Raw genomic sequence first — 15,026 nt, 5'->3', positions numbered from 1 at the left:
CTCTCTCGCTCACACTGCATCCATAACAACTTGAACATAATTCAATATTCATGGAAAATTCGCTCATGCCTGCGCCATAGCCTTTATGGCGCCAGCTCCATTATGTGTGTGAGTTATACTAGATAAACGCAGCGAATGGTACACACTGTCGCTAATGCTTCCGTATACAGCATATATATCACCCCTCTCTGCATTTCAACGTCAGGGGGCCGTGCCCCTTAACTGACAAGGTCATATTGTGATGTGTATTACAAATGAATGGTAATGGCTTGCTGGTTCTCCATGCGCTGAAGTATGTTTCAGGAGCAGTTAAATCTTTATGCTTGTAATAGAGTGACTTCAAACAAGGTTGAGGAGCCCAAACCAACCTCAGTGTTTATGGAAACACTCAATCAGTTTTTCTTTTCCCATTTTTTCCTATAGATCTCCCTCCTGGCTACACTTACCCTGCCATCGCAATGGGTTACAAAGGTGGCCCCTCCCCTCAAGAAGTCCAACTGGCTGAGCATGCAGACTTGGAGGCGGAGCAAGCGGAACCAGCTGAACCTGCACCCCAGCCCCACCCCCTATCTCCCAAAGGGGAGGAGCCTGTGTGCCACACTGGAGTGGGATCTCCTACTAGAACATCCCGGGAGGTGGAGGATGTAGAAGAGGAGGGAGGAGTTATAGAAGAAGATGGACAGGTGGATGCCACTCTCTCACAAACTTCTCTTTGCCCTGTCACTGACTCTACCATAGCAGACCCCCGTCCAGACAGAGCGACTGTGATCCCCAACAGCCAGGCAAGTGGAATAGAGAGTCCAGCACCAGCTGAAGACAACAAGAAGCAGGTTGAGGAGCTACGAGACTCAGCTGTGACTTCCACCCAGGATTGTCAGTCTGTGGAACTTACTGAGCAGGATCCAGAGAGGACTGCTGAGGATGAGTGCATGTCAGCCAGTGACTCAGCCTCGCCGCCTTTCTCCCCCTGCCCCGTGCCCTCTGCCCTGGGGAATCAGTATCCTGGGAGCTGCATTTGGAGCCTGGAGCTCCTTATCGCAGCAGCGTTGTGTGCCACTCGAGATGCCCATATGGCAGCCCCTGTGCCTGTCTCTGGGAACGCGGTGGCCCCAAATTATGGTATAGAGTTACTGAGTGAACTGGCAGAGCTGGAGCGATCCCAACAGCAGAGGAACAACACTGAAGAGAACAGAGGTGAGGATGAACATACATATGTGCCCCCCAATATTCAGATTACCCGCTGATCAAGGTTTTCATTCTGTGTGCAGAGTTTTCAGCGACTTTCAGGGGATGTCTGCTTTTGTAAAGGAATTGAAATATTTTGCCAGCAATATTAAGGTTAATCTAGCCCAAATGGATTGTGTTGCCCCAACACAGTTAGCCAGATATTTAAATGAACTTTTTCTTAAAAAGACTTTTAAACAAAACAGTTTTATGAAAATCATTTATAAAGTGATAATGTCACTCAGTGTTTATGTGTGTGAATGTTTTTCATCCAAAAATTATCTGAAAAGGACACAAAGTGCTCGAGGTTCCAAATGACAATCTGGGTTGCACAAGATGATTCCCCAAATGAAAGAAATGAACAAAAAGTGCTTAAATGGTCAGTTGTTGCTACAGTTACCTCCTCAGGCAAACAATTTCTTTTTGTTAGCATCTATTTACTGCTGTTGTGCCAGATCCTATGCATGTGAAAGCTGTTTGTAATACCTAAAACATAGCGTGTCATTGCAATATTATTCTAGCTAATCAAAAGTAATTTACATCGCAATGGAACTGAATTAGCATCGTGTCTTTTCTTACATATTGTGATGTACATCCAATTGAAATGGATTATCAAAAAAGAAAAAACATGTAGGATGATGCACTTAGTTGTGTCCACTGGTTGTTGATCTGATAGATTCAGATCTGATTGTGAGTTTGCAGTGGATTGTAAGAAAAGGCCAGAGTAAGATTCAATGTTTGGAGAAATCTGGCATACGTCACCAGAGAAAAGAAGAAGATCGAGTTATACAATTTTGATAAAAAAATTCCATGTATGGAAAAAGAAACATGCACGGATGAATCATTCATGATAAGATCACTAATATGCTGATCTTATCATGCTGAAAGATATGCTGAATTTTAATTTCAAGCTGACTTTAACCAATTATTTCTATGCTAAGATATTAGGGTTAATACTTTGTGTGCTAACTTTTGTGAAATTTGTAAAATGTTCTGAAATATATTTCCACCTAAAAAGACCTTTTAAGTATGTGCTTAAAGTATTTTTAAAACCCTCCCAATCTATTGTTGTGGAACCCTTTGGCCTTAATTATTCACACCCCGATCTCATTTCCTTACATCCTTCCCAATGTACACCAACACCGCATCAACTCCCACGATTTCAGAAAACTGTCCATCTTGTAACATTTCCAGCACCAACAGGTTTACAAAAGGTGGTTAAAAAGACCGAGAAACAGCCGTTCTGTTCTTTCTTATCACAATAGAAAGCACACCCAATCACACACATGATTTAATTCCTCATCAGTGATTTGCATAAGCGGTCTTGTAGCGCTGTGATACAGGCGGCAGGGGAAGACCTTGATGGAGGCTTTCATTTTGTTTTTTTTTCTGTCTGCACAAAAAGAGGAGCAAAAAAATAGGGTTTTCAGCCCAGCCAGATCTCCAGGCTTTGTGTGAAGGAAAGATAACAAAGCCCACCCCCCCATAACACCATCCCGACAATACGTGCAGAGACACACCGAAATACACACAAATGCTAACTCTCAGCTGACCGTCCAGCTTTCCATTTTCATAGGAACACACAAACTCGCTCACACTCTTGCCTTCTTTTCCTGCCTACAGATCAAATGCTCCCCAGCCTTTTGGGGTTCAGCACTTCCTGTGGGAGAGACTAAGACGGAGCAGTGAGGAGGGGGCCGTGTTTTTAAAGGGCTTTAGCCTGTCTTAAAAGGCAGCTCTAATGATAGCTAGTTCCCCCCGGGTCCGCCAGATTGGACTGTGTCCACTCACTCATCCTGAGGGACGGCTCCCCTGCCCCTGCTCCTCAAACCTGTTTGATCACTTTTATAAGCCTCATTTTAGATGGAAAAAAGCCTTGGCGCTTTCCCACAGCTTTTTGAGTCCCTCAGTGCGAAGTTGATGAAATAGTAAAAACAGCTGATCTTTTTCCTCTCAGGACGACAGCGTTTTTGTCGGCTAATTAGGCCCCATTGTTGTGAGCACAGTTTTAAAGGCTTGTTGCATTTCCAGGGACCGTTTAGGGTCTCCCTGCCAAAGGATGTTTTTATTTACACCAGCATTCTCTAGCAGCTGAGAAATCCCTAACGCTTACACCGCGCAGGGAAAAAAATCTAACCGCATTCGGCGGCGTGCGTCGTTTTCGCTGTTTGTGTGTGTGTTTTCCACCCGTATTAAAATAGGGATGTAATCTGCTGTGTAATTCTTGTCTAAGCAAGCTGCACTAAAGGGACTAATAAGAGAATATGATGAAGCTCTTTGCAGCGGGGAAGAAGTCATCAATAAACACACCCGCTGCTGAATTATTAAAGAACTGGAGGTGAGGCGGCCGCTCGGTCTGTCAGGACCCGGTCTCTCGCCGGCTAAAGATTTCATATGCGATTGGGTTTACTCTTCAGTGATTTACAGATTTGATTTCAAGCATTCTTATCTATGGCCGACATCCCAGGCGTTCTGCAAACATCCCTTGCGGTGTTATGGGCATTGTGAAGTATGGACAAATAACGTGTGATAAAATTATATAGATTTTGAGAGGTTCTTTGAAGTATTGTTGGTAGTTGTTATTGATTGGTCAGTGATCCCACAGTGTTCCCGCTCTTTTTTTTCTCACAGATCTCTAGGCTAAATGCTCTCAGAGAGCGTTATCTGTCTTCTCTCCTTCCCTCTCTCATTTTTATTTCTTTTTTGGGCATCAGATTTTCCATCCCACTTGTACGTCTTGCTTTCATGCTATCACTCTATCCATGGCTCCGGCCCCCACCGGCCTCGTTACGGCAGGCCGATGGGCATCGATTTCAAAAAGACCACCACAGGGCTAAAAGTGGCACGATGATTTCAGCTAGGTGGGAAACCAAAGACCCTCCCAGACCACCATAATCCAGTCTTCCTCATCTGGTCTTTCTTTCTTTTTCTCTTTCGGTTCACGTGTCTCGCTCACTTTCCGTTTCAGCTGAGAGATTTCCTTCATGTGGCTTTAATTCGTTTAAAGCCTGTACAACTTGTCTTTTCGAACTTCTCTGACCTCTGATTTTAGGTGAATCTCACAGAATTTGTCATGAACTTATGAACTCCAGGTAACATTACAGCCCAAGAAGAAAAAAACAAAATAAAAAATAAGAAAAGTATTATTGTTTTCATTTATTTAAAAATTTTTATATATATCTTAATTTGATGTATAAATTAAGCTTATTTTTAGGGCCATTTTACATTTTTGTTACATTTTCTCATTACTGTATGCTGAAAGTCTACCCTGATGATTACAATTATTTATCGATACCATTTATAATTAGAATCATCATTGAGAATAATAGGAAAAACATAAAGAGAATTTGTAGGAAAATGTGCTTAATTGTCATGAAGGAAAATTCTTAATGGGACTTTCTTTGTAAACATGCTAGACAGATTTCTTTGTTGGATCGTTTTGTGTTTTGAACATTTTGTAGCTTAAATGCATCACCCTAAAAAAAAAAGAAAGTTAACTTTTTTTTTTTTATGTAAAAAATATTTTTTTATGAGATGTTCTCTGACAGTTCTTGTGAGATTTACAGTTTTCTCCGCTGACTTCTGTCCTCTAGTTCGGTTTTGATCTCCTCCTGCTCTCTGTGCGCAGGTCTGTTTGTGCACCATGCATTTCCCCTCGGAGGGGAAAATTGGATTCTTTCCATGTTAGTAATGAGGGGATGTTTACGAATAAATAGATAGCTCAATAAACACTTTACTTCTTATTGCCTGTCTACCCTCCCTCCCTCTTTCCCCCCTTATTCAGTCTCTCTCCGCGCCGATCTCATACTGTGCCCCTGCCTTGCCGTGACGCAACAAAATAGCAAGCCGTGGACACCCGCTAACACAGACACAGCCGCTCACACACACACACACTCATGCAGTCTTCTCAGTATCCCCAGGCCAGCTTTGGCTGTCATGAATATTCAAGCTTCATTGGCTGAGTGGAGACTGAGCATGTGGCCTGCCCTAATGACAGTGATAAATGTTGAGAATTCGCCCTTCTTCATCTCTCTCTCTCTCCCTCTCTCTCTTTTTCTCTGTAACATGGCTCCTGGCATCTAAGCCTCATGTACAGAGATAAGCTCTCTGGTTAATAGCTATCATCATTGCTCATTCAGCCTCTGAAAGCACAAAGTGCTGTCAGGAAACAGCGGCATGCTTAGAGGCGGCTTTGTACCGTTTGAGGCTTTCCTCTTTCCCTCTCTCTCTCTCTTCGACTCTCTTTTTATTTTTGCTTCTTTACAGGTTTTTTTCACTTGCATCTACTGGGACAGGCTGGATGTCTGTTTTGCTTGGTCACTTTTGAATATACATTGGGCAACAGAGGCCTCTGTTTACACCTGATATTAACATCTGTCTCCAGTGATTTTCACTAAATACACATGGAAACAGGGTTTGTCCCTTCAACCACATTTGAAAGGATAAAAATAAAAAATGTGACCATATCCTAATGCAACTCAGACAACAATGATCAGTTGGTCAACTGATAGTAAATGCAAAAGTGCACATTGTGTCACTGGTTACTCATCCGCCTAACTGACTTTCTTCTATGTAACTAAAACTGTTTGGTTACCAACATGTGTGACCCTGGAACACAAAACAAGACTTAAATCGCTGGGGTATATTTTTAGCAATAGCCAAAAAAGCTTTGCATGGGTCCAAATTATCGATTTTTCTTTTATGCCAAAAATCATTTGGGTAATTAAGTAAAGATCATGTTCCATGAAGATATTTTGTAAATTTACTACTGTAAATGTATAAAAACTTAGTTTTTGATTAGTAATATGCATTGCTAAGAATTCATTTGGACAAATTCAAAGGTGATTTCTCATTATTTAGATTTTTTTTGCACCCTCAGTTTCCAGATTTTCAAATAATTCTATCTCGGCCAAATATTGTCTGATCCTAATAAACCATCCTAGATGGAGGTCTCCCTGTATATTCTTCTTCTCTGTCATTGTTAGATCAGATGATGTGATATTTCCTTCAATTCCTTTATTTCTTCTCGTTCTGTGCAGAAGACGACATGTTGACCTTTGACCTCCAAAGTTTGGCAACCCTAGCTGCTGCCCGGGCCTTGGAACTGGTCCCACCCATACCAGTAGACTCAACTCCACCCCTTCGCAAAATCCTCAATCTGCGCAGGAAGTGCAAGTGGACGCCACGTCCCGAACCGGTACACGTAACTCGTGTTTATTTATTAACATTTATGTATTTTACATTTTCTCATTTATTTATGGAGCACAACAAGTAGCAAAAATTTTCCCATACTTAAAATAAGGCTCATAAATCAGATGTTTTCAAAAAAACTACCAACAATACTTCAAAGGACTCCCTGCATTTTTCTGCCAACATAAAAAAAAATATATTTTTATCAGAAAAATCATAATTCGATTATTTTCCAAAATCGACTTGTTTCTTACACAAATGGTTTGGTTTCATAAGACTTGAAATATAATGCATGACTCACATAGACCAATTTTAAAGATCAATCACTGTATCCTTTCACTGTATGGGAAAGAGCATTGTGAACGTTATTCAAAATATCTCCATTTGTGTTCTGTGAAAGAAAGACAACCATACAAAGCGACACAATGTTGACTGGCATTTAAAAATGATAAACTCAATGGAGATTTTTCGTTCTATGTGTAGGTGTGTCCTGTTAAGGGTACCATGGAAACGCTGGACCGGGAGGAGCTAGCGATGCGTGTGCGGCTGGCAGAACTGCAGCGGCGTTACAAGGAAAAACAGAGGGAGCTGGCCAAGCTACAGAGAAAACATGACCACCAGTGAGCAAACCACAGACCACTTTCACAAATACACACCCTCCACATATAAATGCTTTCCGCACACCTTTCAAAACCCATTTACACACATGCGCGGAGAGATCGAACTCTCTTCGATCCTCCAGCACACACTCTTACAGTCTCTCTCCAGCTCTTTCTCTGTCCCCTCGCAACGCTCTGCTGAGACCACCCAGTGTGTGCTGAGCCCTCTTTGCATAAGCTTGAGTCGTGCTTAAGTCTTTCCTCTAGTCCACTCTCACAATTAGGATGGCTTAGTGTTTCGTTCCATTCAGCATCGTTAATGTGAATTAGAGTGATTGACAGGCTGTGTGTGTGCGCGTGTTTGTGTGTTTACAGGAAAGAGGAGACCTCACGCAGTCCGGCTCGTCGAGGACCCGGAAGGCCAAGGAAGCGCAAGTCCACATCGGCACCCCCTATCCCCACAGACGGTCCTAAAAAAGTCAAGTGAGTGTTTCCTTTTGTTCTAATTCCACTGTACTTACAGTTTCTACATGTTTTTGATGGCCAAATTCCTGAAATGCTTTACAAATGCAGTATAACTCACTTTCCTGGATAAAAGAAAGGACCATAATTGTGCTGTAATTAAATTTAATGATACCTCAAACTATGCTGTTGTATTTCGAAGAACTTACTCAGATTCGTGATTTTACCATAGAAAATTTATTTAATTTTTTTCTTTATTTAAAGTGACGTATCTAGGGCTGACGACAGGATATATACACTTTAGCAGATGCATATAATATACTGTAAATTAAGAGCTGGGTTACATGTAATCAGGATTTCTTGTAATAACAAGACTTGAATTTGATTAAATTATATTTTAAAATACACGCCATCAGACTACAGTCACTTTTTTATTGATTACTTATTGTATATATTTAAAAATAGCAATAGTTTTTTCATAATCCCTAAGTATTTTTTTTTTCTAAAATGCCTGCATTACATGCAAGTAAACAATATATTTATTTTTTGAAGTGTTTCATTTTGACTGAATTTATTTTAGAATTATTTATTTTTAATTTTACATTTTATGAATTAATTTAGCTTTTCATTAAACTGACAAAGCCCCTGCAGTTCCTTCACGAACCTCAGTTTGGGAAACCTTGACGTAATGTAATGCTTAATTATTATATTTTCTTTGAATATCAGTAGTACAGTATTATCCTATTTAAAACAATGTGATAAGCGAGTTATTTAAAAAGTAATAAAAAAGAACTGATTAAATTACCTAAAATGTTTAATGTAATGGATCACGTTACTAAATACAAATGTCATGTAATTTGGAATCAGTAATGGACTACAATTCATAGTAGTCTACTCTCTCTCTCTCTCTCTCTCTCTATAAATATATATATATAAATTAAGGATTGTAAGCTCATCTAAGTGCTGTATAAGTATAAAGGCAGTTCTCACAAGCATAGATTTGTATGTTGTGTGTATGTTTAGAATCATATCCTGTAGAGCAGTAAATAATGTTATTGTTCTATTGCTATTTTATAATAATAATGTAATGTAATGAAAAATGTTCTTCCACAGTTTACAGAGAGAGAGAGAGTTGGGATTAAATTAGCTCTTAGCTGCGACCAGAATTAAGCCTGGCTCGGGAAACAATTCCTTACCTGTCGCCAAACGCTTCACATGCATTAATAACAGTCTAGATAGGAGATGTTTTGAAAGATTATGTTTGTGAACTCATTTGGGACGTGCATGTGCAATCTGACGCTACAACGCATTATGAGCGCGTGTATGTAAATAAGTCTAGAAGGCTCGTATCAGTTCATACAAGGCAGACTAAGTACTTAATCAGTGCAAAGAGCCGTCATTAATCATATTTACAACTTCCATTGATTATCTACAAGTGTTGCGACTCCCTTCTAACCCATGACGCGTCTGCGATATTAATTTGATAAAGCGCGGAGACCAATTGCCTGCACCAAGTCAGGGCTTTAAGTTATCACTCTGATGGATGAGCGTTTTCCCCTGAGATACACCTCTGTTTACGCCAAGCCTTAGACATTTTGATAAACTCGGTCAAATCAAGTTTACCCTACCTGATTAACAAAACTCCCATTTTATTACTAGCCTGGTTGATTAGCAGCATGCTAATGAAAAGCAGGAGCCAGAGCTTAATTACACATGCTATACCCAGCACACATTTATCCCTGTCGTTAATAAAGCTCCCCTGTTAAATAAAACAAATGACAACTTCCCGCCGCTAAAATTTATCCGAGTCGTAAAAAGCCTTTTTTAGAGTCCTTTTAGGGAATGGCAGAGAGAAGCCGAGGTTTGACTTTCTCATCATGGTTTACGTCAGTTTGATGGCAGACAACATGAATTGTTGAGCAATTGAACGGTAACATTTATTGTAGTGTTTGTCAGCATTATTGGATTTGAGGTTATGTGTTGGGTGTGTGGGGTTTTTGTCAGTCCCTCATGCATTTGTGTACTAAAAAGTGTAACATCTTTTGGTGTCGGGCCAAATCTGTTTGAGGTCAGAGGTCATTAGACAAGGTTAAGGGTGTTGACGGGTCGTTGCGGCATTGCCAAGAGGATCAAATCCAATCTGAGAGTGAGGAACGGGCTTGTCATGTGATGTGTGCATGCACACGCTGGGCATTTTGCCCCAGTGAATCCTGGGAGCATGGGTTGGAGACCTGCACAGTCTGCAGATTTGAGTCTGGACGACACCCAGCTCTATGTCTGAATATGCTTTGTTTTCTTTGATGAATACTTTACTGTCCCAAGAGGCAAAGATAGACTTTGACTTTTCCAGGAAAAAATATTTAAAAGTTATTAAAAATAAACAAATACAAAATGCAAATACAAAATGCAAAAACAAAATCTATTAAGGCTTGTTTTTATAGATTCTATTTTAAATATAAGTGTGTCTTTCAAACGTTTTGAATTGAGTGTTAGTGCGGGCAAAATACACTTGCATTAAAGATACATTCAGGCAAATAGATCTTGTTCAAAGATTTTTTTCATAAAATTTAACTCAAATTAGACAAGTTAAATTTTTATTTTTTATTTTATTTTATTTTTAAGCACCAAATCAGCTTATTAGAATGATTTCTGAAGAATCACATGACACTGACGTAAGTAGGCAGGAACAAATTACATTAAACAAATCAGTTATTTTAAGTTGCAGTATAATGTCATCAAATAAATGCAGCCGTGTTGAGCATAAGATACTTTAAAAAAAATCTTAATTTTAAATGGTTTTGTACTTTAGCCACAAAATATATAAGGACACTGTGTAAATATTATTGCATCAGCTAACACAATATAAAACCAAGCGATATTTATTTTAAGGAGGTGAAAAATAGCAAGTACACATTTTACCCGAGTGTTTTGGGTTAGACCAAAATAAAACATATTTGGTCACTTTGTGGTTGTCAAATGGTTTCCTGCACAAGAAAACTCAGCAGAGTGCTCAAATGTTGGGATTTATGCACATATATATTCATTTTCCGGAATGATTGAGGGTTTTCGATGGTAAATAATAGCAACATACAGCATCTTTTTCAGTTCCTAGATTTTGATTATTGGACTGTGAAGGAGACCATGGCAGGAACACACACAAACATGACCGTTTTCTCCTGCTCTCTTTGGCTGTCTTCCTCTTCTCTTTCTCTCTTTATTCTTGATGATTGTGTCTTGCTAATCAATGCCCTTCCCTGAATAGCATTACTGTGTAATCCTGACCTCTCTGAGGGGAAGGGGTTTGTAATTAGAGGACTGTGAATTCTCCTACCAGCATACCCGCTCAAGTACACACACACACACACACACACTCTCTCTCTCTCTCAACAGCAGGAATGTGACATGGAGTTGACACAAGGACTAGAGGGGCCTTTCGGGGTCAGAAGGTCAGAAGGTCACCTTTGGGTGGCGACAGGCAGAGCGGAGAGGAGGGCGGAGGGCTGTCAGCTCTGCTCTTTAATAGACGCCCATGCCACAGTCCTCATCAAGCCGAAGCAACCGCACACCAAACCCTGCCTCGGACCTGGTGTCGGGTTACTAATCAGGTTTCCACGGTTACCTGGTCTCCCGGGCCTTGGGGGTTTTACAGACTCTGTGGCATTTAAATGCAGTAGAAGGGAATCAGAGATGCACACGGTCAGGGAGAAAATACCTCCCTGCTACAGACCAAAGCTTTATTCTCTGTTTTGACAAAAACAGGGCCTTTGTTAAGGCCCTTAACGACTTCATAAGGCCGTAGTTGAGGATCTGTAGATAGATGTACTTGTGCCACAAGGAGGAGAAAGGGAAGTGCACTCAACACTCTCTTTACTCTGTTCAGAGCTGAGCAGTTTACTCTTGGTAATGCTTTTGTTCTTTAAGATATTTCCTACAGTTCCACTCGGTGTTGTTGTGCTCAGTCTCCCAAAAAAACAATAATTAATCTCCAGGTGTGTTTTGAAGGGGCATTCGGAATAGGGATTATGGGTGATAATATGACGTGTTTGGATGAATTTATTGAATGCAGATGTAGAGAATGGGGCGTAGACGGGCATGTTCATGTTGCATGTGGTGGCGGGTCGATAGAGGTTAGTGTCCATTGATCCAGCTCCGGTCAGTCGAGTGACTCCCGCTGGATTGCTTTCTCCCTCTCTTTCTCTTCTTTCTTTCACTTCACTACAATTCTTATACAATTCAATACAGGTCTTTTCTGGTTTTGTTTACACAGACTAAGTTGCATTTTTCCATAGTAATACTAATTTCCATAATTACTTTTTTTACACAAGCAAATTACATGTTTATTTATAAATACATATATTTAATCAATTTAATACTTTATAAACGTTTTGAGTCGGTTCGATTTTAGCACTGACTCATTAAACTGAACAGTGACAGTGAAGACTTTTGTGGTGTTACAAAAATGCTTATTAGCAATAACTGTTGCTCTTTTAAACATTGTATTCATCAAAGAATCCTGAAAAAAAAATTGTCACTGTTTCTAAAAAAAAAACTGTTGGATGAGCATAATAAAATGTTGCTTAAGGGCCAAATCAGCATATTAGAAATATTTCTGAAGAATCATGTGACACTGAAGACTGGAGTAATTAAAAAATTGAACCATTAGAAAATAATGCCATCACAGGAATAAAGTACATTTTATATCAATATAAATGTAAATATATTTAAATACATTTATTATTTATTTATTAGTGTTTCACAGTAATATTGTTTTACTGTATTTTTGATTAAGGTAAATGCTTGGTCGGCATAAAACAACTATTTATTAAATATCTATATTAAAATATATAATAGATTAGGGTTAGGGTTAGGGTTAGGTTAGGGTTAGGGTTAGGGTTAGAGTTAGTATTTTTCACAGGTTGTTAGTATGTTTTATTTCACGTACAGCACCAAGACACGAAAACAGACTCGTGATGAGTCTGCTCAACCTTTGCAGATGTATATTTGGCAACTTTGGTGAGCATTATGAACTATGTTATATTAGTTTAGAAAGTTGCAGTCTGCAAATCTATTTATTTTCACACACAAACATGATTGTAGACAAGAAGTTGATGTTCTGCTGAGGTTTTTGGACCATGGTCTATGTTTTTCCACCCATCTGTCCTGGTCAAGTATCTGTGCCTCACTGTCTCTGCGGGATACTCCCTCCATCTCCAGATAAAGCAGGGGCTCTTTGTATTGAGGAGGAGGGCAGGGGTCTATGTGTTGGGGACACTGATTCTTTCTGACAGCACTGGCCAGAGTAAAGGGCAGATAGCCAGTGTTCAGACAGCTGAAAAGAAGAGTGGAACAAAACACAGCCAATGCTGGGCCTGTGCGGTGAATGTGTGTCTGTGTAAATGAATACCCTCATGCATGTATATATGCATCATACATTTCTGTCAGGTCTTCTTCTAACTGGATGAGTAATGAATGAGTAATCCTGAAATATCACATGTATTTATTTTGTTTTGATATTTCTATTCTGTGCATGTGCATGCCAAACTATTCTTCTTTATCTTCATGCAGCCTTTTTATTTAGCTGCTAGCTGTATGAGAGGCTAAATGCTCCAAAAGTAGCTCAAAATTGTGGACAGTGCAGGTTGGTTGTGCACTGATCAGTTTAGCCAGTGCTTCACTATTAGATAAACAGTCTGCCCAGTTTGGACGCACCATGAAAAATTGGTCCACTTTTATGTTGCAGAGTTATATGATGTATAAAGGAGGAGATGTTGCCATGAGCAATATTTTAAAATGAGAATTTCTGACAAATAGGAACATGACACCTTGTGACAAGTGTATGCTGAGAGTCTTTCATATAACCATTAACATCATACACGTCATTATGGTAAAGATGCACTTGAGTTGAGCGCAAGTCAAGGAAACACTTCCATGCAGTTGCATAAATTGTAATAAACATTTAAACAATGAGGCAGTATGAGATTTATGCATACTGGGAAACAGTCCAGCATTCAACGTTGTAGAAATCATGGGGTCAAGTTGGTGTTATGGCACCTCGATTTGCAAGAAAATTGTATATATCTTCATGGCTTGATTCGGGAGCCACTTTGGGAGTGACTGGCTATAGCTGTCTCTAGGACACAGAAGGGAGGCTGGAATTCATGAAACACACGTCGACACGACTTCCGACACTCACCTGTCAATCATCCCGGTGACTGACGGGTCAGCTAATGTCACCCCCACCCCGAGCACCGACTAAGGCAGCCCGTGGCAGGGTTTGAAGTTGTCTGCTTCTCGGGAGTAAAAACACTGATGCTTACACACTGCAAAATGAGAGGCCGATCGCCGCAGAGCGAGTGTATGAGCCTTATTTCAGTGTAATAGGTCTACTAAATGGTTGGCTACACATACACACTCACTCACTCTCCTTGCCCTCCTGAAGGCCTTGCATTGTGCTGCTTTGTGAAGGAACAGATGCATTGATATGGTAATAAGACAGAGAAGGGTTTTTTATTAATGTAATGCTGGAATTCACAGCCCCGAAACCACTGGCACAGAATGGAAAAGGAGTAAGCAGAGACGGAGAGACTGAGACGAGGGAGAGCGAGGAAAAAAGAACAAACAAAATTATGAGTGGGAGGTTGCTTTACCAGCACTTCTCTCAGATATTTCTCGGTTTGGCGTCAGATCCCAATTTTTCAAGCGTGCAGCGGGGAACCAGGCCCCTGCCTCTCCATTCATCAAAGCCTGAAAAGAAGGTTATTAGAGAGCCACAGAGAGGGAAGGCAAGCCCTTCGCTCGCCTCTGATCTCTCCTTTTCATCCTTCGTTCTTCTTTCCCCTCATGAATACCTCTCTGTTGTGATGGACAGGTCGACTGGAGCAGGGGCGGGGCCAGGCCTGCTTACGGCACAGGACTCGACTGGAGGCGGAGACAGGAAGAGGAAGAAGAGGAGGATGACCAGTAGCCCTTACCACCATCTCAGCAGCACAAAGGTTTGTAGCTAATCGATTCTAAATGGATGAAAAAAAATGTGTTATGTTTTTGGAAATGTCATCTTAAATATGCTGTTATAAGCTGTTGTCTTTCTGTTGGGTAGTTGGTTTTCTGTCACGTGGCTAAATACATGTAAAAACAGAAAGACTTATCACATTTTAGCATTCTGCTACATGCAAGAAGAGACCATTCACTACCAAGTGTACAAATATCACATATATCACACACTGTATGTCAGTGTTGTTAGGTAGATTTGGAATGTATATCAAATAGTAAAGTGAATTCTTACTATTTTTTGAATGTCATCTTAAACTTTGCTATTATCATGACTCTCAACACAGTTTTCTGTTAGTTGGTCAGTTATTTCTTCTCTCACATAGTTAAAAACATTGTTTTTGGATGCCGAACTTTCTTAGTGCAAGTCAGATTTTCAAATATGAATTTTACTAGTCAGTTCTGTGCTGTTGTCATGATGCTTAACTTGTGTTCTGTATACTGGTAAGTTGTTTTCTGCCTTGCATGGTTAAATACAGGTAAACCATTAAAAACCCATTCAAA

At 40.1% G+C, this 15,026-nt stretch overlaps 1 protein-coding gene across 1 annotated transcript in view; it reads left to right on the top strand.

Moving 5' to 3' along the window:
* The window catches only part of LOC127969195 (BAH and coiled-coil domain-containing protein 1), a 47,480-nt gene that overhangs the window by 20,073 nt on the left and 12,381 nt on the right, over positions 1-15,026 (top strand). The window contains exons 9-13 of the mRNA XM_052570994.1: positions 424-1,194; positions 6,264-6,421; positions 6,898-7,034; positions 7,389-7,496; positions 14,344-14,467. Coding sequence (XP_052426954.1) covers positions 424-1,194; positions 6,264-6,421; positions 6,898-7,034; positions 7,389-7,496; positions 14,344-14,467 — 1,298 coding nt within the window. The remainder of the gene's footprint in view (positions 1-423; positions 1,195-6,263; positions 6,422-6,897; positions 7,035-7,388; positions 7,497-14,343; positions 14,468-15,026) is intronic.

Source organism: Carassius gibelio, chromosome B12, assembly GCF_023724105.1.
Source record: "Carassius gibelio isolate Cgi1373 ecotype wild population from Czech Republic chromosome B12, carGib1.2-hapl.c, whole genome shotgun sequence".
Lineage (NCBI taxonomy): Eukaryota > Metazoa > Chordata > Actinopteri > Cypriniformes > Cyprinidae > Carassius > Carassius gibelio.
The sequence above is the reverse complement of the archived record's forward strand: the minus strand, read 5'-3'. Positions and strand labels throughout refer to the sequence as shown.